Below are 26,234 nucleotides of genomic sequence, written 5' to 3'. Positions count from 1 at the left end.
TATATATATATATATATATATATATATATATATATATATATATTTCTATATATTAATTATATATATATTAATAATTTCTCTTCTTCTTCTCTTTTCATTAATCTTTAATATTTTCCATGTTTTCTCGATATTTTAAACTTATATATGTATATATGGGTACTTACTGTGCCTCATAGGTACTCCATTATGGAACCATTCTACTCTCATGGCAGGATCTCCAACAGGTATGAGATGGCATTCAAAATGAGCACTTTCACCTTCTTTAAGTCCTGTTAAACTTTGTAATTGTGTAGTAAATTTGGGTTTCTGTCCTTGCAGTTTATCAACACACTCTAAGTTAACAGTTATTTCAGCTTTTCCCCACTTATTGGTAGCTCTACAAGTGTATTCACCACTGTCTTCGATGACAACACCCAGTATTTCAAGCACAACCATCCCGAATGCATGAACGGTGCGAATACGGTGACCTGTTAAAGTTTAAAACATTTGTAAATTGTTTTTAATTGATAGGATTAAGAATGAAACAAAATTTTAAGGCAGAAGAATGAATATAGTTAAGAATGAGTTGGAAAGATTAGAAATTTCCTTTGGTAATATAGACTTTAGTTTGGGTACTCTATTTTGTATTATAAATTCAAATAGGAGACTGTAATGAAAATTACAAACCAAAAGTAAATAAGCTAAAAATTTTCAGGTTATTCATTATTCTATAGATAAATAACATTTTTCTGTTTTTTCTTAAACTTTATCATAGTTTCATAATAAAAATAGAATACTTTTATCTTTTCATAATAAAAATGAGAACTAAAAATGCGAACTTGATGCGTTTTAATAATGAAAGATGAAATTAGATAATTCTTCTATAGCAAAAAAATATTTTTCTGCTTTTAAAAAAAAAGAAAAAATTTTTTTCAGATTTTTTTTTTAACAATAAAAATAAAAACTGTTTTAATTTGTTCTATGGTTAAAAGGTAAAATTATTCATTCTTCTGTCGAAAAAATATATTTTTCTGTTTTCTCTTTTTTTTTGAACTCTTTCATAACTTCGTAATGAAATTGGAATATTTTTATATTTTAGTCATAAAAATAGAAACTGTTTTAATTTGTTATAATAATAAAAATTGAAATCATTCAGTATTTATTATTCGATCAATAAAAAATATTTTCTTGTTTTTTTTAAGAAACTTTTTAAGACTTTTTCATAATTTTGTAATGAAAGTGGAATATTTTTAGCTTTTAAGAATAAAAATAAAAACTTTTTAATTCTTTGTAATTATAGAAGTAAAATTATTCATGTTTTAATTAATAAATTTTACTTAAAAAAAACTCTGTTATTATTTTGTAATAAAATTGGGATATTTTTAACAATAAAAATAAAAACTGGTTTAATTTGTTAGAATAAGAAAAGATGAAAGATATTTTTTTTAATATATGTCACATTTTTGAAATTACATCTCAATCACGTAATGTGTGTAACATTTACTAATTTTCTCGATAAATAAAATCAATGAAAAAGAAACCCAGATAAATTAACGATTTGTTTCTCGCATCAAAATCAAATAAACCCAAATTAGCGTGTAAATTAATGCAAGAAAAATATTTATCTCCAAATCAAGTAAACCCCAAAACATGTTGTACAAATTTATGTAAGGGAAAAAATGTTCCCAGAAAAAAAAGAAAGATATAGTGAATTGTATTATTTAAATACCATCAAAATATTTATCCATAAATACAAATGAAAATGGCTTGATAAAATAAGTTTCTAAAAAGGAGATTTTTTGAAACCAAATGACTTCGACATTGTCAGATGATACTACTACTACTACGAAGAAGAAGAAAAAGTGGTACTTACGTGCTTTGATAGATTTTTTGTTGAAGAACCACTCCACAACCATCGTTTGATCTCCAGCAGGAGCGAGAGTGGCTTCAAAGTGAGCAATATCACCTTCAGTAAGGTTTGTCAAGTTCTGGAAGCGAGATGTAAACACAGGTGGATGACCCTGCTCTTCTGTAGTTGCTAAGTCCGTTGGTCTCAGAAGAGATTCTTCGAGAGTCTGAATGCTCTCCAGACCCTTTTCACCCTCAGGATGAAGCGTGCCTTCGTAAATATTTCCTTTAGCAGCACAGTGAATGGTAGTAGAGGTGAAAGCCTCTCCCATAGCGTTATATGCGCGACATGTGTAAACGCCGCTGTCTCTGGCCCACATATCGGTTGATGCAAGAACCACTTGACCAAAGTCATTGGTCAGTTGGAAGCGTGTACCTGAAGTAAAAGATGGAAGAGTGTTGTTTTATTATAAGTTTTTTTTAGTATAAAACTTTATAGAATAAAGAAGCATTGAAATTTATTTTGAACTAAGTTCAACGACTTACATTAAGTTCACATATCTAATAATGTAAAGCGCTTAATGATTTCGAAAATGGAATAATTCTTTTCATTATTAATGAAATGTATTTCAGTGAAAATGCGCCAAAGCTTGATAATGAATTTTAAATTAAATTTTAGTATTGAAACAATTAATTTTGTAAATTTGTAAACCACTGGTGTTTAAAAAAGTGCTTCAAAATAGATAAAAAAAATTGAGTTTCTGTGTTAAGATATACATTCAATGTTGTAAATATAGATACCAATAGAATAAGTTTCAGGAAAATGTGTCAAAAATTGATGAAAAATGTTTTGCTTGAAATTTAGGTTTTAAGATTATAAGCAGTTCATTTTGTAAATGCGTGAAAGAACAGTAAATATGAGCTATTTAAATATAATATAATTGTTTAGTCTGAATTGGTTTCAGATTATAAATGTTAGTTAAAATCACTTACTTCCTATCTTTAAGCTCCAAGTAACATTTCAATATTTTCAGATAATTGTCAAAATAAATTGATTACTTACAAATTTTAAAATATTATGCATTTATTTCCCCAGTAAAACCTATATTCTGACCGCGCATCACTTTAAACATATTAGCTTATACAGAGCATATAATTTACAGGGCACACTAAAAATATGATAGTTTCTTACCAACGAACAAAGATTTTCCATTAAAGAACCATTCAATGCAAAGTTTAGGATCAGCAGAAGGTTCTACTCTGCAGTCTAGTCTAATACCTTCACTTTCATTAACCGTATACTTTTCTTGTAATGGAACGACAAAGTATGGTTTTGGATATTGCAATTCTTTATCTTCTACATGAGTCTAAAGGAGAAATGATAATTTTTAGTAATAATATCTGTGTTACCGCAACTCATTTTAAACAACACGATACGTATTTATAAATGGTAATAGATAAAATACAACAAATGAAACTTTTGGAAATCGTATTTACTTGGTATTTGGAAAGGTACATTTGTTCAACTTCACGAACTTTAGAAAGACCTTCTTGACCCATAGGATGAGTTGTTCTTTCAATGACATATTCATTATCTAAAATGATATACATTAAAATTGAATGTTATTAAAATATTGTCATTAATTGTATTGTAATAATTAAGAAAGATTTTTTTTCCGAATAATTGAATGTCAAAATTATATCCAGTAGGAAAATAGGACTTATTGGAACTTAAAAGTATCTAAAGTCTTATTTACTTTTCGTGACCCGATAAAGATTTGCTACTTCTTTTCAAGAAACATGATTCTCTTTTCATCTATTCTTAAATGATTATGTGACTACTCTATTTTGTGATACTATTATTATTATTATTATTGTTAGTTACTATTATTACTATTTTGAGTTAAGCATTAACAACAATATATACTTAAGACAATGAAGTTAAATCGATGTATAAATTAAGTCTAACTCAAAATTAATAGTGGACCTCTTGGATCCTGTATTTATCCTAAATAAACCAAGTTCTTAAGAGTTTATTTTGTTAAAACAAAGCTGTAAAACTTCTTTACAAGTTAAAATAATCACATCAAATGTTCTTCATCGAAAACACAAACGTGCTTATAAACAGCCTGCAAACGAAAAGAAAAATTTTGTGCAAAAATTAATGAAGTACCTTTAATAATTTTCAACGATCCAGTCGTAACAGCTTGTCCTTTACTATTGGTAGCTTTACAAGTATAAACTCCAGCATCTTCGGCTAAGGTATGAGAAATATCCAATGTAAGATATCCAAAATCTTTGCTTGCTGTGAATCGTGTAGCTGAAAAGAAATCAATCGAAAATTATGCATTAAACGAAAAATGTATTTTATTAATAGAAAAAACACGAATAATTGTGTGAATTGGTCTTTCAACTGGAGCTACATACCAGCCGGAAGTGGTTTGCCATTGAGCTGAAACTCAATTTTAAGAGTAGGATCCCTGTATGGCTCAATCCTGCATTCGAAATGAGCTGCTTCACCCTCCTTCAATTCAATGTTGTTCAAAGGACTAATGAAAATGGGTTTTTCATATAAAATGTCTTTTTGTTCTGGACCTGTAAGTTGTGTGGATTCAAGCTCTAAGATTTTAGGCAAGCTTTCTGGATGTTGTGATCTATAAATGATGCTTTCGCGATCTGTAAAGGACCAAAAATAGGTTTGTGTAAATATCTGTCTTTTAAGTTTGAGACGAAATTAAAGTAAACATTTAATTCAGTTTTAAGGCTATGCTGAATTTTTTTTAAAGTTTCAATATAATATATTTTAGCAATTAAATTTTGCGTAGTCTAGTTATAAAGCTAGTATACCTTCAACTTTCATTGAGCATGTTGTGATCGCTTCTCCAACTTCATTAACTGCTCGACAGGTGTAAATACCAGAGTCATCTGGTCGAACAGTGACAATGTCCAAAGATACGAGTCCAAAATCACATGTGGTTCGAATTCGTGTGCCTGTAAAGAGAACACATATGTAATTGAAATCAAGTTCAAAGCATAATTTCATAAGAGTTTAAAAGAGAAGCGTTTACCAATAAGCAAGATTTCAAGATTGGTGAAGTAATTTTGTTTGCTAATCTTAGTTCTATTCTATATATTTTACCTTCTTATTAAAGAATTTTACAATCGTAAATTGTGGAAATTTTGAATTCCGCTCGAATTATGATGAAATTTAACGAATTTCCTCGTGTAAATTGACGTTTATTGGACTATACCAAGCAGAAATTATAAATTAGGACTTGTAACAAAAGAGAGTAGCGAAAATCTGTTTAAAGTATTTGAAAGAAAAATGTACAAATACCGGTATGTCATTCACGACATCTAATATTTTTGCAAATGCTTAACATTCAGACAAAAACTTTAATCATTACCCATAATATACATATACATTTTAGAATTCCTCCCAAACATCTAGACAAGAAAAATCGTTACCAAAAATTCAAAGACATCCAAACCAGTTTGATTGCAGAAGCAAAAAGAAGAGAAGTTAAAAGGTGATTATTTGAAACATCTTCTGGTTTCATCTTGCAATTAAACATGTTAAGCTTCTCTTAATTCCATTTTCTCAATAAAGATTCGCTAAATTTCTGTAGTATATCCCTTTATTCCTTGTTTAAGTAGCAAATTTTGATCACCAATAAGCCCACTTCTTCTACTTCATGTTTGGTGAGGAGTAAGTAAGATATATTTAGGGTGGTGATTCCAAAACTCCTTGTGTATAAACACCTAAACTAGATGGCACTTTATGATTTCTTAAGAGTACAGCTTATTACAATATTTTATAGCTAATTACATGAATTCAGAGTAAGGCCCTCTATTGATGCGGAACTTTTAGTAAACAATATAAAATTACTAAATGATGGAAGTCATAAGTAGAAAAAGATTTAGATAAAAAACTTACCACAAACTAAGCTCTTTCCGTTCTTATACCATTCAATTTTTAATTTTTCATCATTGGATGGTTCTACTCGAGCCTCTAAATGAATATATTGTCCTTCAATCAAATTATCATGGCTGACTAAATGTTCAGTAAAGAATGGAGCTCTGGGTTGAGCTGGTTCAGGCTCTGGAGCAGGAGCGGGACCCAATTCAAACTTCTTCAGCTGTATGTAAGCTTCCGGATGTTGGCTTTCTCCCAGCACTCCTCCTCGAGCTATGCAAACAATACACAAATAAATAAAATAAATTTTTAAAAATGTTAAAAAAAGGGAAGGAAAAAAATTATATTAGAGTAACCAACTAAACATATGTTGAGACCAACCGTTTGATAACATTTGTCTTATTGATAGCATTTATCTTTTGATAACATTTGTCTTATTTTCATCGAATTGTCTAATCTTCATAAATTATAGTAATTCCTCAATAAGAATTTCTTCTTGATTCAATAGAAAGAGGAAAAAAAATTTTCGAATCATTAGGGTCATATTTTCGAGATTCTGGCTGCCCCCATATTTTGATGCTCAAAAATCCAAGGCGTCCAAAAAACCCCATGAATAAAGAATGTTTCTGTGACTAGCTTCGAAACTTAAAATATCGTCCCCTCTAATTATTATTAGTTACCATGTTTGAGGTCATCTCTTAGGACTATTAGACTTAACACTAAGTTCGTGAAAATCTGATTATTGGAACAAAAGCAATTCAGGGTGATATCTTTGCTTTTTGCACTGTTTATTCAAAAATGAAAATCGAAGACATGGATTTTTTTACATACTATTTTGCAGAGTAAATTCCTTCCTTAAGTGTTTCTTGTAGAAAACTTTGCAATGAGATTGGGGTTCAATAATTGTAATAAAAATGAGATAAAGTAATCGTAATCAGATTGAGGGACAATACTTGTAATAAGATTGGATGGCAATAATAAATTACCTCTTACAACCATTGATGTTGAAGTTACAGCTTCTCCAGCCTTGTTTACTGCTTTGCACATGTATACCCCAGAATCTTCAGCAATAGTTGAGGCAATGTCGAGTGATACCATTCCAAAATCATGAATATCTCTGAATCTAGAACCTGTAAATTAAAAACATGATTTTTAAACCTACAATTAAGCAAACTTAAAAAATCAGTATTAATTTGAATTACTATATTGAGAAAATAGTTATTTTCTTCCCCTGTTTTCAATAATTTATATGAATGATATCAGACACATGTAGATTGAGAGGAAATAAAAAAAAACTTTAAAAATGTCTCAAAGTGCAAATAAAATGTATAACAGTGAAAATTCAAGCAAGTTCAGATTAATTTTATGCAATACATTTATTTCTAACTTGAACAAAAGTGTCTTAATTGAACTTTTAATTCTTTAAACTCCAGGACATTATTTCTTTTGTTGTAGAAAAACATAACGTTTTTGTTCAGCAATGAGAATTTTGGGCACAAGTCAAAATATTTTATTCTGGGGAATTTTATAAGAAATGGAACTACACATTAGCTAAAGATTGCTTTTTTAATGAAACATGTATATGTTATGATGAAATGTATATGTTATGATGAATTGTATATGTTATGATGAAATGTATATGTTATGATGAAATGTATATGTTATGATGAAACTGGTAAATATCAATATTTGTCAACTACTTAAAGATAAAATATTATTAATGATGACTAAAGTTTTGCTATATTTATATGAAAAAAAATTATATACTTCTCGAATTTATTTTTAATATGCTAGACAAAAAATCGATGAATGATTTGGAGCAATATAGAGATAATCCAGATTTTTCCAAAGGAGATAATTTTGCATTGATATTGTATTCAAATAAAAGCAATGCGTTTCCGGAATTTTTAATTTATAACTACAGACATAGAAATATCTGATAATTTACATGAAAATCATTGTGTTTTCCCCAAAACTGCTCTTAAACCTTAAAATGTGACTAATCATTGCAATGCCCTGGGCCAGTCAGAGTAATTTGTTTTATAAAACTCACCTTGTTTAAGAGCAACTCCATTCACGAACCATTGGATTTTGAGATCAGGATCACCAATGGGTACAACCCGTGCTTCAAAATGAGCTGGCATTCCCTCACCCACCTCAGCTGGTCCATAGAGTGGCTTGATGAACACAGGCTTCTCGAAAGCCTTTTCTGGGGCTTCTGGAAGTGGTGCTTGTTTGTAATTTTCCATCTCCTGTATTTTCTCATAGCCTTCAGGATGATGACTTTGAAGTTCAATGAAAGCTTTTGCTGAAAATGAATTCAGATAGTTCACCAAGTATTCATTTAAAAAAGATTGTTCCTGTGTCAACATTTAACTAGAAGGCTAAAAAATAGTGTCTTTTTTTAGCTGCGTTTGAATTCAGACAAAACAACAGTGAAAGCCAAATATAAAATAATAAATTAGATACAAAGATTTAAAGAAGTAAAAATAACTAAAAATAACTGAAAGTAAAAATAAATCTTCCTTAATGCAAATTAATGGCGGAATATTTATTCAAATTAAGCTTTAAAAAATCTGATTGTTTTATTAATATTATTGGACTATTTTTAACTTTATTAAAATTAACATCATAAGATAGTTTTTAAGATTATTCTGATTAATATTGAGATTATCAAAATTAGAAACATTATTATGATTAACATGAATAAATTCTATTTAGAATTATCTAAGAAGGTATAAAGACAACTACAAACATTTTATTGCAGAGTTTACCAAATACAATTCTGTAATATTCAGCAATTAAAAACACATAAATTTTTAAAATGAGATAATTATTAAATAAAAAAATATCTTCATGCGTCGTGTATCTTTTTTAAAAAAATCAATCGCAATTTTTAATTTGTTAAAGAAATGTAAAAATTTTTTGAATAGATAAAGAAGGAAACAAAATATCAGAGAAAGTATACTCAATTTTTTTTAATGTATCCAAGGGGGGGGGGATTGAGATTTCATCGTTTTATTGCTAAGAATATTGAGATTAAAATTATTAGATTGTTTCAACATTATTAGATTCTTTTTAAGATTATCGAGATTGGCATCATGAAATTGGTTTTAGGATTATTAAGATTAGTATTATAAGATTATTTTTAACATTATTCATAATTGTTTTATTCATTATTATTCAATATATTTACAATGTACCGTTATATAGAAAACGCTATAATCATCAATCTTTTTGTACTTTTGAAGATTTATACTTACTTTGCACTTTTACTGATGCAGTTGTCACTGCTTCCCCTAATTCGTTATGGGCTCGGCAAGTGTAGATACCGTTGTCATCAGGACGAACGTATTGAATATCTAAGGCAACGTAGCCAAAGTCGTGAGTGGTTTGATGTCGGGAACCTAGAAAAAGTTTTAATATGATATAACATTCATGTAACGAATGATAATGGTCAGATAGATTAATAAATTATTTTTATCATTGGTTAATGGTTTATAAGAAAATTTAGAAGCAGATTTTAAATTAGATTCTGTACTTCAAAATTGTGATACAAATAAATTTTTAAAACAATTTATGAGATGATTTTAATATGATGTACTACATTACATAAAATACATATAAGTATTTGCAAATAGCATTAATGCACACAAAATTAAAAAAAAAAGTAGTAAGGTGGGCTAGTTTTGTTCGAAAGTAAAAACTATTTACAGAGAAGTGCTTAGTAATGATAATTTATACACTTTAATAGATATTTTCTTGAGAAATAGTTTGTATTCTTTAAATAATAAAAAAAAAATCTTGTATATTTTACTAATAAATATAGGAGGGGATTAAAAAAATTGATCTTAAAACAGGGGGTGTGCTAGTTGTATTTCAGAAAACAAAGTATCATGAGGTATTCATATTTTAGTGATATCCATAAAGGCAGTAAAATAAAGCTAGCAGCATTCGCACTAAATTGGCAAATCACGAATAGTCCTCGAGGCCAATTTTATGTGATCCACCTGTATTAGGGTATTTATTTACTAGAAATACTACTGACAAATATTCAATAAACCACTTTCAAATTAAGTAATTTAAAGTAATACATACTTGGCTGTAATGGCTTTTCGTTGATAAACCATTCGACTTTGAGGTTTGGATCTCCAACAGGGATTAGCCTACATTCTAAGTGGGCACTTTGACCCTCAACCAGTTCAAGATTTTGAAGAGGAACAGTGAATACTGGTCTTTGGAAGGTCCTAGTTTCAACATAATCAGGAGGCCTCTGCTTGGATAAGTCTTCTAAAGCTTGAATTTTAGCGAGACCATCAGGATGATGGGTATCTGATATGACACCCGATCGACCTGAAATGAATGAATCATAATAATCAGGGAGAGTTTTGAGGCTTTAGACGTATTTATTACACGAAATTCAACCGAAATATAAAATCATACATTCTATTTGTAATAATCTTATATTTTGTTACATTTAAAATCTAACAAAATAAATAACGGTATATTGTTTTTATATTTATTTCTTAAGTATTTATGCTATTATCTTAAATATAAAACAAACCGGTATGGATGTTACTCACAAAAACGCTGGTAATGAAATAATCGAAACAAGTTTATTCTAATAGATTTTCCTTCAAGTTTAGGCTAATAGATTTTTCTAATTAGAGAGAATTTTTCGCCTATTGTTTTCATTTCCACTTCATGCAACACTTAACATTTCATGCAACACTTAATATAGGCTTATTTTTTACAAGCATTGAAATAGGGCTTAATTATGACAAGGGCTTAGTTTCAATACCACTTTAATTAGAGCATAGTTTTGACAAAGATATTAAAAATATATGTAAAAGAGTGGAACTATAGAATAAATTATATTTTTTAATCTTGATGAGTAAAATTAGATGGGAAGCAAAATTTAAAATTTTTGTGTTCAACTATGGATTTTAAGAGTCAAAATAATTTCTTGAAGGCCTACAAAACACGAAATATTTTTTTGAGGTTAGAAATTTAACTTTTTGCTACTTCAAAACATTTTTAATTACAAAAAGTGATTATTATCCAAACATTATATTAAAATCGAATAATTAGATTCATAATAAATTTCATTGTATAAATATTTAAATAAATACAAGTGTACGATTCATTTTGGAATTTTACATAACTGCACTATAAAAATTAATGAAAAATCTGCTAGCTTGTTAGTCAATATAAAACCGTTTATTTCACAGAAAAATACTATTATTTATAAAAGGACACCTGTTTTTTAGTAAATAAACTTCGTTATTTTAATAACCAAACTATAGTTTTAACAAAAAAACTCTGTTTTTTACAAAACTCTGTTTTTTACAAAACTCTGTTATTTTAACAAAAACAATAACTCTATAAAATAACCATGTTAGCATTCAGGTTGATGTGATCCGAGAGCAGAATTCATCGGTGCTGTTGGAATCTGGATCACTTTATTGGGAATCAGCTCTCCGTCCCCTAAGCCTCTCAGTATAAGAAGAAAAACCTTAAACACTCTTAAACTTAAAATTTTTACTTATTGAAATCATATTCAAGTGTAAAAACGTTAAGAATTGTAATGACTCAAATTTCTAAAAGTGTCTGGCAGCTTACCGAAAAATTATATCCAAAGACAAATAGTAATCAGATAGAGTAAATTTGACAGTAAAACAGAATCGCAATTTTATTTTTTCAATGTTCAAAACCATAAAATAATTGATTTTGCGGTAATCATGGAAAAAAAAACTAGAATTTGAATTAACCGTCTTAATCCGTTTATGATTAAGCTGAAAATCAGAATTTAAAAAAAAACGTTTTCTGACTAAAACAGCTTCTAACCGTCAAATATACGGTAAAATTAAGGAAAAAAAGAGAATTTCTTGCAATGAAACTATAGATTTTGAAATATTTTGATATTTTATTGTTTCATTCTTAAATTTTATGGACGTTTCTACTTTTTTGAACAAAGCAAAACATTTGAGGTAAAGCCATGTTCTGTAATTTGCAAGCCATAAAATATTTTTTTAAAATTATTATTTAAAAATTCAACAAATATTTAAATTTCTTTTTATGGTGTTTCTCTTCTTTAGTGGGGTCTCAACAGAGTTAATATGAACAGATGAACTATGTAGATGAGGATAAATTATATGGATATCTTTAAAACGAACTATCATGTCATGAAATGAACCACATCACATTTCTAAGGCATATTTGTAATGATTAAACCAAATATCCGTTATTTTTTTAAACATCCATAAACAGTAGTTTTTATTAAAATTAAAGATTTCAAAAACCTATATACTTACTGTGTACACGAACGTTCAGGCTACTAGTAGCCTCACCCAGTTTGTTGGAAACTTTGCATGTCAGTTGACCAGCATCCTTTGGATACATGTGGCTGATATCCAATGCAACGTAACCGAAATCCAGTGTGACATGGAAACGAGATGCTAAATATAGATGCAAGAATAGAAGATTAAAAGTTAATTAAATTATATATTATATATTAAAATAGATCATAATTAAAATAGATCATAATATGTCAAAACCAGTTCAAAATCTGACAGTCACAAACCTGCATCGAGAGGTTTTCCATTGAGGAAGAATTCAACTTTCAGTTCGGGGTCATGGGCAGGCTCAACTCTGCATTCGAAATGAGCGCTATCACCTTCGGTGTATTCTGTCAAGCCTCTCAACTCCGAGACAAAGTAGGGTTTGCAAATTGGTTTATCATCTACTTCAATTGGTTGGTATTTTGTTTGGCACTCCAATTCTCGAATTTTTTCTAATCCTTCTGGATGCTGTGTGTCATAATAGATATTCCTGCGAGCTGAAACAGTTTAACAATTATGATTAATTTAGCTTTAAAAATTAAAGCATTAGATATTAAAAATTCGAAATTGGTAATAATAATTGATATTTCGACCATTAGTAGACAAAGGTTGAAAGGTTGGTTAAACAGAAAAAAATAACAGTGCACTATGTATACAACATTTCATGTACTAATCTTTTAAAGCAATTACGAAAATTATTTAAAATAAATTATTAACCAATTTTAATTTTAATAAAATTTATTAGAAAATAATATTTTTATCATACACTTAGTGTGATCAAAACTACCAGAATATGGTAAAATTTACCGTGATTTTGGCTATATGGGAAAACAAAACTCGGTAATTTTTACCAAAGCACTTTGGTAATGATTTTGGTAGCAATAAAAATAAAATATATAATCTCATGATTTCATAATATTTTGTAATTTTATCATGATATATATTAGAGCATGCGAGTTAAAACCATTTATTTGGTTAAATTTACTTTTTATTTTTGTATTTTCTACTAAATATGTGGTTATAAGAACTATAATTTTGAAACAAAGAATTTCCAGTTAATTATTACCATATGAACATTAAACTTACGAATTACTGATTTAAATACCGTAATTATTGGATATTATTCCCAAAATTAAGGATTTTTTAAAAGAAATGTCATTAACATATAGTATGGGAATTTTACCAGAATTTTTTCTCTGTGTGCATTTATAAAATAGAACTTTTCGAAAAAATTTTACATGCTTTTAAATATTTTAACTGAATTAAAAATAGTTGTTACTAACATATTTTTCGTGAAACTTTTTTAGATATATTTTTAAAGATTGTATTTAATTCCTTAAACTAAAGTAAGTATTTTTAACTATGTATGTTTTTATATATAAGTAACCAAAAATATTTAAAAACTAACTATCGTGAACATATATACAATAAAAAAGTTATAAATAAATATATAACTTCATAATACATTAATAAGATAAATAAATAAAAACATTAACGTTAATGGATCAAACTTACCTTCAACTTTGACAGAGCATGTCGTAACTGCTTCTCCAAGCTCGTTGAAAGCTTTGCACATATATGTTCCACTATCTTCTGCATAACTGTAAAGGATATCCAAAGCAACGTATCCAAAATCATGAACGGTTCTAAAGCGATGACCTAAAGACAAATAGCAATTAAGTTTACCAATTAATGCATTTAGCTTTGAACATAGAATTTTAGTGTTAAGCACACATTTATAAGTCAAAATAATACTATACGGAATAAAATCCTATGAAGCTATATATCTTTTAAGAGCAAACTTAGTGAGAAATCTGATTTTTACCAGTTAAAAATGAGATATTTGATATATATATATATATATATATATATATTACTGTGACAAAAAATTTAATTTAATCTATCATGAAATGAAATGGACTAAACCATCTAGTGCACAAATAATTTTTTTAGAATAACTAAAATTTCCTCTTATCTCATGAAAATCCTGTAACATTGTTCAGACTGGTTAAAAGCTAAAGATTCACAAAATAATTAAATACATTTTTCTTTTAGCATTTTATTATTTATACTTCCCCGTTACGCGTTCATTCAATTGATTATTTTCATCAAGTTCATTTTTAGGTATAAACACGGAATTTATAAATCTCGTTATTTATACCCTCATTTATCTATTCATTTTTGCGTTAATTTATTCGATTATGCTCATATGCTCATTTATGTGATGTTATGCTTTCATTTATCGAATTATTTTCCGCTATGTCAGTTGTAATTATGAACAGAAAATTTATAAATCTCGTTATCTCTACGTTCATTTATCTAATTATGTTCATTTGCTCATTTATATGATGTTATGCGTTCATTTATTTGATTAATTTTTTCGAGTTTATTTGTAATAATAACTATATAGAAAGTATAAATCCCGTTATGTACAAGCAAAAAATTAAATTTATGGCCAATTGTTATTACAGTAGGTAAAATTTTGAAAACTCCACTCACTTTTCCACCAAAAAAAAATATTTTAAAAATAAAATCAGTTTTTGGTAAATAATCGAAATGAATTCCTTTTTTAAATTAATCTCAATCCCAAAAGAAATTTAACACAACATTACTAGAAAAAAAAATGACCCTATAAAGGATAATAAGTTTTTACAATTCCACAAACTTACCTGCTTTAATTTCAATTCCATTGACATACCACTCCACTCGTAATTTGGGATCGTTAACTGGTTCAAGTTTGCATTCCAGGTGGACAGGTTGTCCTTCCTGGATATTTTCTTGACTCTTCAAAGGAGTGATGAAGATGGGTCGAGTTACAGGTATGACAATTTCTTCAGGACCTGGACGGTATTGTTCTTCCAAAGCGCGGATCTTTTCAAGACCTTCTTCGTGTAGCGTATCAGTATAAATAGAACCCTTGGCTAAAACGAAAAGTCATACATTTTTAAAAGAACTTTAAAACTCAGAGACAGGGCTGTAGCGAATGATGGATTTTTTTTGGGAGGAGGAAATGCAAAATTACTCGACTCATGTTCGCTTTAAACCCAACTAATGCTCAAGTTGGGAAAAGCCTCTCATATTTTCAATTTTTCATATTTTATATTTGATAAGTAAATTTTTAGAATTCATTTAAACGATGGATTACAATTGATAGTAAAGAAATATTGATCTTAAAACTCCCGAGTTTTCCTCTTGCAATCACTTAAAAACTTCAAACATATCTGCGTAAAAATAATGCATTATCTAATAAATAAACAGTGAACGAAGTAAAAATTTATATTTTTAGTTAAAAAAATAATACTTTTTATTTTCAATAAATCAAAAATTAATATTTGCCAATGGCAGGCACTGAATTTGAATCTTTGCCTATGAAGATGAAGAATTGTTGCTCATTTCGCGTTACCCAGTGGGCACCTAGTGGGCACCTGTGAACCAAAGTCTCGGAGGCGAGCAACATTGCCCACGCCACACTGCCACAAACTCGTTTATAGGGTGGGCCACATTCACACATCTCAGTCGCACAACAGAGGACAGCACAAAGAGAGAGAGAAACATCCATGCCCAGAGCGGGATTCGAATCCGCAGTCAATGGCTTCGCAGTCAGGCGCGCTAACCGTTCGCCACCTGGCCGGCCAAAAATTAATATAATTTGATGAATTAAAATTAAGTAGCAGAAAAAAGAAATGCTGCGTTTTAGTTAGGGTGACGAAAGCCGATCCCTTCGCAAAAATCAAATTCGCTAAAACACAAAATAAAATTTATACACCAGTTCCGCTTACGCGCATCAATCCAACTAAATATGAAAACAAAAAAAAAAAGTTATAAGGCCTAATTTTTCATAGTAAAAGAAAATTATAGCAATACAGACCTAGGTAGCAGAAAAAATAAAAATGGTAAAATATTTTCTTCAGTCGGCCAGAAAGCTATGTGAAGAAAAAAAAATACATCAATTTACCTAAAAGTAACATCTCGATTTACCTGATAAAATACATCAATTTATCTATTAGTAGGCTGACTTTTGCGTTTTAATGCAGCTTTGTCTGGGAAAGGCGAAAAGAAATTCGTCCGTTTGCTAAATATATCTTTAATCGACCTTGAAATAAATAAATTCAAAAACAAAAGCCGACCGAAAAAATATCAATAGGTTAATCTGTCCATAAGCCGTCTAGAGTATTTCTCCAAAATTTGGAGGGAAGACTGCCTCCTCTCCCTGCAGACATCAAAAGTTGAAAAGTAATTATGATTTGGATATACATATTTTTTTAAGAATATGGCTGTAGGGGAGACATTTAATTTGTGTAGTCAAATCAAATATAATAGACCAACCTTGAACATTAATTGAGCATGTAGTAATGGCTTCTCCGACTCTGTTAGTAGCCTTGCACATGTATGTGCCAGCATCTTCGGGAAATACGTACAAGATGTCAAGAGCAACATAACCAAAGTCAAAAGTTGTTTTAAAGCGATGAGCTGAAAATTAACATAAAATAGCAATTTAGAACTGTTTAATTTGATTATAAAATTAAAAACATACAAAAACAAGTATATAAGGAAATTGAAGACTGTTCTTAATTATTGAAACTAATCATCTAACAAAAACCTGTGTGCAGCTATAAATGAGCGTATAAGTTAACAAAATATAACTGTGTTTTACTAAACTTCTACTGTCAAAACGTTCATTTTTCAATAAAATAATTCTAACGTTCATTTTTCAATAAAATAATTCTAACGTTCATTTTTCTATAAAATAATTCTCTAATCTAGCTATCAAAACATACATTATTATTTCACATATTTTATAGTCGTAAATGCATGCATAGAAGTGAAAATGAAATGACCCGGTTTCATTGTAATTCCTCGGTGAAACCATACAATCTCTTAAAAGTTTATTAAACCAATTATGTACATAAATATATACATAGTTAATACTGTACAACAAACAACAAACCCTCACAACAAAAAATGAAAATGCTCTCTTGATACTTGAAGGAAAAGTCATCAGAATTACCTTTAATGGAAGTGACAATGACGTATGGAGGAAACTATACAATTTTGAATTATACACGTTATACAAAAATGATGACATCTTAAAATCAATCAGTCTGAACAGAACAAGATGTGCAAGCCATCTGCTAAGAGTGGATTCGAGCAAAACTGCCCTTAAAGTTTTCAATTTCACTCCTCAAAATGACAATAGACAGGCCGAACAAATTATGAACAGACTGTTTAGAAAAGACTTTCTTGTAATTAAATTAAGGATTTCGATTCCTTACAAAAGAAAAATCTTCTGAAGAATGCCTGTCATGTCATTAATGATCGTGAATACTATGTAAAAAAATAAGTATTTTTGACAAGTACCTGGTTTTATTGGCATTCCGTTGTGGAACCATTCAACCTTCATGGTAGGATCATTCACTGGTGTTAAGGTAGCCTCTAAATGTGCACTAAATCCTTCGACTAAATTGTCCAAATTATATAGAGGTCTACCAAAGTTAGGTTTGTCAAACATTTGTTCTGGTTCTTCTGGTCTTGCAAAACGGCTGTGATCTTCAAGCATTCTAATCTTTTGTAAGCTGTCCGGTTGCTGGGATTCCAGAATTAGGCTCTTCTTGGCTGCAAGCAAAAGCAAATTTACAATGTTGAAAAATCAGAATTAGTGTATTAAATTAACACGTTTGATTGCATATAAGGCACTTGTAAAAATGAACTAAGTTCAAATTTATTTTTAAGATACGTCATGAACACAATAAAAACCATTTTCTGACTTCCTTATTAATTAAAAAAATATCAATAAACAATTCTTATTTTTAAGTTAAAGAGATATAAGCGAAGTTTAGTAAAGAATTAAAAAAAGAACATCTAATCATGGCTAAAAACACATTTCAAGAGTAAAGATTATAAGCTAAGCAAATAGTGAGATACTTTCCCCTTCAGCTAAAAACAAAAATATCTGAAAGTTTCTAAAATAAACAAAATATATTTGAAGAAGAAAATGTATTTAAATACCTGCAACATTAATTCTTGCTGATGAGGATGCAGTTCCCAAGCAGTTAGTCGCTTTGATTGTATATTCGCCAGAATCTTCTGCATTAACAGACAAAATATCCAGAGCAGCAAAACCAAAATCAAACATTGTTCGGTACCGAGAACCTAGGAATTAAAATGAAAATATCATTTAACGAAAGCCATAAACCAGATTTGATAGCTACTTTTTTACATTATCTCATTCAATTACGGTGTGAATAATCTCAACATTGTTTCATATATCTCTACAGGATTTAACATTATAATGCGCAGATCCTATTTAATTTCAAAGGATTTTTTGCAGTTGAAACCTAACAAATCTTTCGGATTAAATTTACAGATCTTAATAAATAATTTAATTAAATATCAAAAAATAAAAAAGAATGACAAAGACGCATTTATTAAGTAATCTTGATAAATGTTGAGCTAATAGTGATTTGGATGGTATAAAGTGTAGAAATGTAAACGGGGTTTCAAAATTTAAGTAAGGTGATTAAAAGGTGTGATATAAACTTCTATATAATTAAATCTAAATGGTGCTACATCTTTCTTTTCTGACTTTTTTTATTTCCATTTTCCACCTGTGTTAATTCAAGCATTTACAGAGTAGATTTGTTGGCCACTCTTTCATGGACACCATATCGGGTGGGCCAACGTTGCTCACGCAGTAAGGACAGATAGAACAGAGAATGAAAGAACATCCATGCCTCTTCCGAGATTCGAACAAAGAACCTTCCACATGCAAGGCCAGTTCTCTGACCCCTACACAGCTGGTGATACATAACGTAAAACATAACTTTGCGAGAAAAAGTTAAACATAATCAAATAAATATGATTGATTAACCCCTTGCCTGTGTCCAGTTCGAGCAAATACTGCCTTCAGTATTTCTGATGCCCGAACTGACTTCGGGTAGAAGAAAACTTAACGTTTCAATTTTGTGAACCCCGTTCCGAGTTCGTTTCTACTTTAGGATACTTAATTCACCATTTCCCTAATAGATGGCGTTAGTGGTCCCAGTTTTTCACCAATTACGAGTGGTACTAGTTTTTCACCGATTCACTTCAGTCGAGGGAGGGAAAATGTGGGTGTTGTCAGCTGCTCAGATAAACAAAGACACAAACAAGATTTGTAAAATTTATGCATTGAAAATCATATTGTTGTATTTTAATATTATATTATACTAGTTATATTATATTTAGCTTTAAAATGTTGTTTAATTTGCTCTAATTGAATAAGATGTGTGTGTAATCCATTACTTTTTAATGTGTATGCAAAAATTGTAAATACAGTAGTTATTGCATTTAAAATTTTACTTTTGTGATAAAAAACGATTTTCTAACTTTTATAATAATATAAGGAGCAAAATTAAACAGTCAAAAAAATTTCCATTTTCTGAAATATATGTCAACTAAGGGGTTAAAATAATAGAAATTATTAAAATTTGAAAGTAATTATTGCAATGAATATAAACTTTTCATACCACTAGGGAGAGGTTTCCCGTTGTAGAACCACTCAACTTTCATCGTTGGATCAGGATATGGTTCAATTCTGCATTCCAAGTGACTGCTGTGACCCTCTACAAGTTTGCTTGGTCCAGACAACGGAGTGACGAAGACTGGACCGGAAGTTACACGGGATTCTTCAAATGTTACACGTTGGTGACGACTAGCATCCTCAAGGTATTGAATCTTTTGAAGTCCCTCAGGATGTTGAGTTTCTAATACAAGTGAGCTGCTTCCTAATTGATCAAAACATATTAATATTAGTGTATGTAAGAGAATTCAGATTTTTATAACAAAATGTTAAGTACATTTTTGAATTATATGAAGATTAATGCTTTTGTTACAATTTTTGATATGCTTAGTTGTGTTATGAAAAATATGATATTCTATTGTTCACATATAATATTTTTAGAGCACATTCATGCATGGAAGAAAAAAATATGGTGAAATTATAGTGAAAAATACTGTATGGTAATGAAAGTTATGGTAAAAAAAAAACAGCCTAATTCTGATTATAAAAACCGAATTATACGTTATTTAAACCATTCATTTAATAATTTTCCGTTCATATGGTAACGGCTTACCGAAAATTCTGATTTTCAAAACTATAAATTTTATCACTACACATTTAGTAAGAAATACAAAACTGAAAGTAAATTGAACCGTATAAAGGTTCTTATACCCTATACAGCTTTATAATAAAATTACCAAATTTTATCTCATTCATTGAATTTAATCACAGATTATAAAACCATATTTTATTGTTAATTTTACCAAAATAATTACCAAAGTGCTTCAGTAAAAATTATCGAGATTTTCGGCGCTTCGACAGCACTGTAAATTTTATCATTTTTAAGTAGTTAGAACCATTTTTTTTCCTTCAGTATGTTCATACATAAACATGATGCAATGTATGATATTAAGAACATTTTCGTATTTAGAGATTGTTCGTATATTAAGAACAAGAAAATAATAATAAAAAAATGAAGAAATTTTTTTTCTTTAAAAGGAAATTAAAGGAAATATTGGGGGAACCGGAAACTAATGCCGTTTTGGTGCATTTGATATTTGCTATCAAGATTCTATTTTTAATCAATAATGTATTCATTCTCGTTAGCAACAACCTTTGAATTCCGGATCAAAATTGAATAGAAATGGATAGAAAAAAAATGAATTGGCTTTTAAGACTAATGAATATTTAATGACCCAAAACGACATTACTTTCCAGTCCCCCTAATAAAAAAAATAAAGGAAAAGGATTCAGTTAATTTTTTTTTCAGTTCAATACGAAATGCTTTGTATTTAATACCTCTAACAGCTAGAGTTGCTGAACAAACAGCTTGACCAAGTTCATTTGTAGCTTTGCATGTGTATGTTCCGCTATCTTCTGGTTTGACGTAAGCCAAATCCAAAGCCACGAATCCAAAGTCGTGGGTTAAAGTTACTCTTGAGGCTAAAATGAATTTCATATATTATAAAAGCCCATAGATTACTCAATACTTATAACAGTTAAGTTTCTTAATATATATATATTATCTTTTTGAGCAGAATGTTTACCTGGCATTATTGCAATTCCATTATGAAACCATTCCACTTTAAGTTTGGTATCGCCAACTGGAATGAGACGACATTCAAAGTGTGCACTTTGATTTTCCATCAACTGTAGATTTTTCATTGGTTGAGTAAATACAGGTGCTTGAGTAGTGACTTCCTCGATGTATGAAGTTCTTTGATGCTTCTCTTCAAGTTGCTTGATCTTTTGGAGGCTGTCAGGTTGCTGTGACTCCAAAATTAGGCTGCTCTTACCTTAACGATAAAAAATTAAGTGAGTTATGTAGGTTTTTGCGATTTTAATTTAACTGATTTTGTTACGAAAGCTATGTATTTTCTTAGCGTTAATTCAGTTTTCTGTAGTTTTTGTAAGAATACTGTGTGTTAAAAATATTTTGTTAACCATTTTACAAAATTACTTATTATTGTACTATTTTATTAATTAAGTTATGAAAGTAAGAAAAGAAAGAAAGTAATAGAAAAAAATATAATCAAAAAATACAATAGAAACTTGATAAATGACAAAACCATTATTTGTTATCATATCAAAAGTAGCGTTATACAAAAATCAGGAGAGGAAAAATTTTCTGAATTTCTATTACCATTTTACTTTTATATTTACTTCCTTTTTCGTAAAATGACATTTTGATGTTTCATAACTCATAAAATAATGAAGATATACACAAACTTATGGCATTTATTGATGGAATAACTCATATATTTTCCTTTTCAGGTTTGAATATCTTTACTTTTGTAAATATCATGTGCGATTGTGGCGAATTTCAGATAATTTCATTTTTCAGTCTAAATATCTGTACTTTTCTAAATATCGTCTGCGCATTTTGCTCTCTTTTGTTTTTGGCAACTTTTGCAATGTTATGTTTTCTTTTGATGTGTTTGTTCTATGTAGTACTTTTCTGTGTCATGTTTTATTCGAGCGGATATTAAGGAGAATGCATACACCACAAGAGAAAGCACAGATTTTATGGTGGTTCATAGAAACGAAGTCGATAGTGCAAGCACAGAGAAATTGCAGAAGAATTTACCAAAGAGATCCAATTCCTTGGCCACCCAGATCACCTGATATAACGCCGCTGGACTTTTTTCTTTGGGGATATAAAAAGGACAATGTTTACAGAAGGATCGTGTCGAACATTGATGACCTAAAAGCCAGAATTACAACCGCAATTGCTTCTGTGGATGCCGACATGCCAGCCGCTACCTGGCGTGAAATTGACTCTCGACTTGATATTCCCCTTGCGACGAAGGGGATACACGTGGAAGTTCATTGACAAGGGTCATGAAACTTTTTGAGTTTATCTAACCATTTAAGTTATTAATTTTAATCTATCTTTATTATTTTATGAGTTATTAAACATCAAAATGGGTCCGGCACTTTATAAACACCCTGTATTTTATACGAATAATCCTGACAAATTTTTATAATCGAAAAAATTACAACGTACAGTTAAGATCAAAAGAAACTTCAGTACAAACTTTGTTCAAATAGGATGAAGAAACTATTCAATAATATTTACTTGGATATGACTTATGGTATTTTTACAAAAAAAAAAAAAAAAAAANAAAAAAAAAAAAAAAAAAAAAAAAAAAAAAAAAAAAAAAAAAAAAAAAAAAAAAAAAACGTGTTATATAAAATATAAGCCAAATTTCGTCAATGAATTTTCTTTGGTTTTATGTAAATTTTGTCAATGACAGATTATATTTCTAGAAAAAAAAGCTATCTTACTGTAGCATTTGAGTGTAGCAGATGTGACTGCTTCCCCCAATGCATTGACAGCTTTGCAAGTATAAGTGCCACAATCTTCTGGATAAGCATACATGATGTCTAATGCCACGAAACCAAAATTGAATGTCTGGATAAATCGTGTTCCTGCAAACAAAACAATAATCATTGTTATTGTTGGTTTTCTGATTGCTTGTTTCATTGTAATTTAAATGGACAATTCTATATTGGGAATGAATAGAGACTTGTATTTATTCACCTTGCTTAACGGGTCTTCCATTATGGAACCACTCAACTTTCAGTTTAGGATCTCCAACTGGAATAAGCTTGCATTCAAAGTGCACTCTTTGTCCTTCCTTGATTTCCACGTTTTGAGGTGCCTTTGTAAATATAGGAGACTGGCTAGTAAGTTCCTCCTGGTAAATATCTCGTTGGTATCTGTTGGAGGAAAGAGAAAATATATAATTTAGGGGAATTTCAAAACAAATAAAAACTACAGTAAATGTTAGAGGTTGAATCATAAGCAGCAAAATAAGTGTTTAATATCTGATAGATATTTTCAATTGACAGTAAAAAGAATTTAATAGGAATATTGCGTAAGTTATACTAATTTCCAAAAGTTAAGTACGGAGCGATAAAATGCGAAAATACAATCAAGTATTATTTTGATTGACAAAAAATGTAGCTTAAAAGTAGCAAATATGTTTAATTGGGAAACAAAATTAGATGCTGACATCATATTTGTATATTTCAGCTCCCTCCATTTTTACACAGTGTGTATTTATGCTTGTTACAAGGTGGTCCATCACCAGTGAGTCCAGTTATCGACATTCCTCCCTCTTTTAGATCAGTTTCCAAATCTGTGAGGGTTGTTGGAGGGAGAGACCAAGTATAAACAACTCAGCCTAGGACATTCTGAAGATTTTCAATTTGATTTAGATCTAGTAAGTAAGCCGGCCACTTTGTATACGCAATCCCCTTATTCTCTAAATAGTTATCGACGGTGGCAGTTCTCTGAGGATTTGCGTTGCCGTTCATTAAAACGAAAGTAGAACCAACTGCTGCAGCGTACAGCTTCACGATTAAACCTAGGACTTCATCCCGATACCGTACAACAGTTACAGAACCCCATCTATATATGTGGAGGTCTGTGCGATACCCATTGAAATTTCTGACCAGGCTATGATGCTTTCACCGTGGTATGCGTGATGTTCTGATGTGTGCATATTGTCCTTGTAAACCAAATCTAGACCCGTCCGAGAACGTAACGTTGCTCCAATCGGAGACAGTCCAATTCAAATGCTCTCGGTACCACTTTAATCATTGGAGTTATTCCAGATAATGCGACAATATGTCTAGAACTCATCGAACCCTGCTCGAAAAAAGATCCTACGAATAAATTCAAGGAGCTAGGAATGATGAAAACTATCGATTCTCTATCTGGCCTCAATCATATCAGGGCCTTTACTGATGGATCTTCAGACTCCACTTTCACCAACGAAGGTGCGGGAGTGGTACTGCTCCTACCTGATGATCCAAAATGAGAGATCGCAACTGGTGCTGGAAAAATCGCATCTAATTTTACGGGAGAATTGATAGCCATTTCCACGGCAATCGAAACGTACATCAATCTTGAACATTTGGACCAGCTTAGTGGTATCACCATCTTCAGCGACTGCAGATCTGCCTTACTGACCCTCAGATAAGGTACCTCAAGCCTAATCTAGAATATCATAGACCAACTAGGACAAATTCAACGTCTACAGAAAAAATGCTTCTTGCAGTGGATTCCCGCCCATGTGAACCTTGAGTTCAATGAAATAGCTGTTTCCTCGGCTAAAAATGCCAGAGATCTCAATCAAAATACAATTCCAATTACGCTGGCAGATGCAAATGCTTTTGCAAAGTCAAGACTATTCACCCCCTTAAAAATCAAGGCCCACGATCAAATAACTAATCTTGACATCGACAGAAAGACAGTCACCACTCTCATCAGATTAAGAACAAAACATCATAAAAACATGAAAATCTTTACAGATGGGACTAGAAAATATCAAAACTGTGGCAACTGTCCTAATGTGGAACTCACACCATATCATGTTTTTAACTGTCCTGCAGTCGCCGCAGGCCTTCACCTCTTAAACTACCCTACAGAGGAAGATTTATATTAATTTAATGCCATGGAGATGATAGCAAAGACTATTCAAACACACCACAAGATATGACTCAATAGGGGATACGACACCAACCAACCACTTTAATCATGCACCTCCTCTTCATTGAGGAATGCTAACTCATGTTACCGGGTGCATTCTGCTTTCATGTGTAGCCTATGTTTAACAGTAGTGGAAGATATCGTTCACCCGTCTGGAGTTCGCCTTTGATGCCGCTTAGCAATATATTGATCATCCGCGAATTGTAGACCTTGGACAACCAACCACAGGTCTTCGGATAATCGCTTGTCTTGTTTGTTTTTATTTTCATAATTGCGAACCTTGCATACATCTAACACTGTTTGATTAAAAAACTTCATATGCCTCAAAAATATGGAGAAGAAAATAAAATTCGATATCTTTCAACCTCTTAAAAATGAGCACCCATTTTTCAAGACTTTCCAGAAGTGAATGAAAAGAAGCAAAGTAATTTGAAATATAAAACGCAAAGTTGCCAACGGAAACTTTCAATGGCAAATTTATATAGTTGTGACAGTTTTACATTTACATTATTTTATACTGTAGCGACATCCTCCAAACACGACAGAAAATTAATCACAGCATTTGTAATATTAAGAGTAAATATTGTTCGAAAATAAAAAAGAATCATTGAATAAAAACTAGATTAACTATCTCTGCATTTCTTTTACCTAGTTTTGAGCAATTTGAGTTTTTTTAAAAAGAAGCAAAATTGTCAAAAAAAGTATAATACCTTGAATAATCTTCCAAATGCTGAATCTTTTGAAGACCTTCAGGATGCTGAGTTTCAGACAATATAGATGATTTTCCTAAATAAGAAAATAGCAGGATTTACAACATTATCATAACATTTTGGAACTTTATTTATCATAAATGTGATTTTTTGCTTTAATATATTTCTTCTTGAATATACTTACCGGCGCATGTTAATGTAGCTTGAATTTCTGCAGTTCCCACTGTGTTAACAGCTCTGCAGGTATATGTCGCAGTATCTTCTGGAACAACTGAAAGAATATTCAGCGCAACATATCCAAAATCATGGAATGGTCTGTAACGATGTCCTACAAAAAGGTAAAACAATTTTTTTTTAAAAAAAACCTGTGCTTTTACTGTAATTAATGATAAATTTGTGAGTA

At 30.2% G+C, this 26,234-nt stretch overlaps 1 protein-coding gene across 1 annotated transcript in view; it reads right to left on the bottom strand.

Moving 5' to 3' along the window:
* The window catches only part of LOC107439667 (titin), a gene marked incomplete in the record, with an annotated part of 381,506 nt that overhangs the window by 163,858 nt on the left and 191,414 nt on the right, over positions 1–26,234 (bottom strand). The window contains 26 exon segments of the mRNA XM_071183739.1: positions 165–467; positions 1,853–2,263; positions 3,020–3,194; positions 3,325–3,422; positions 4,001–4,147; positions 4,255–4,503; positions 4,675–4,818; positions 5,765–6,016; positions 6,730–6,873; positions 7,797–8,051; positions 9,007–9,150; positions 9,842–10,096; positions 12,058–12,201; positions 12,327–12,581; positions 13,600–13,743; positions 14,754–15,005; positions 16,411–16,554; positions 17,443–17,697; positions 18,091–18,234; positions 19,590–19,847; positions 20,921–21,064; positions 21,169–21,417; positions 22,910–23,053; positions 23,166–23,344; positions 25,832–25,907; positions 26,016–26,159. Of these exon segments, the coding sequence (XP_071039840.1) occupies positions 165–467; positions 1,853–2,263; positions 3,020–3,194; positions 3,325–3,422; positions 4,001–4,147; positions 4,255–4,503; positions 4,675–4,818; positions 5,765–6,016; positions 6,730–6,873; positions 7,797–8,051; positions 9,007–9,150; positions 9,842–10,096; positions 12,058–12,201; positions 12,327–12,581; positions 13,600–13,743; positions 14,754–15,005; positions 16,411–16,554; positions 17,443–17,697; positions 18,091–18,234; positions 19,590–19,847; positions 20,921–21,064; positions 21,169–21,417; positions 22,910–23,053; positions 23,166–23,344; positions 25,832–25,907; positions 26,016–26,159 (5,109 nt within the window).

This window comes from Parasteatoda tepidariorum, chromosome 7, assembly GCF_043381705.1.
Source record: "Parasteatoda tepidariorum isolate YZ-2023 chromosome 7, CAS_Ptep_4.0, whole genome shotgun sequence".
Taxonomy (NCBI): domain Eukaryota; kingdom Metazoa; phylum Arthropoda; class Arachnida; order Araneae; family Theridiidae; genus Parasteatoda; species Parasteatoda tepidariorum.
Note: the sequence above shows the minus strand (reverse complement) of the source record. Positions and strands in the feature narration are given on the sequence as shown.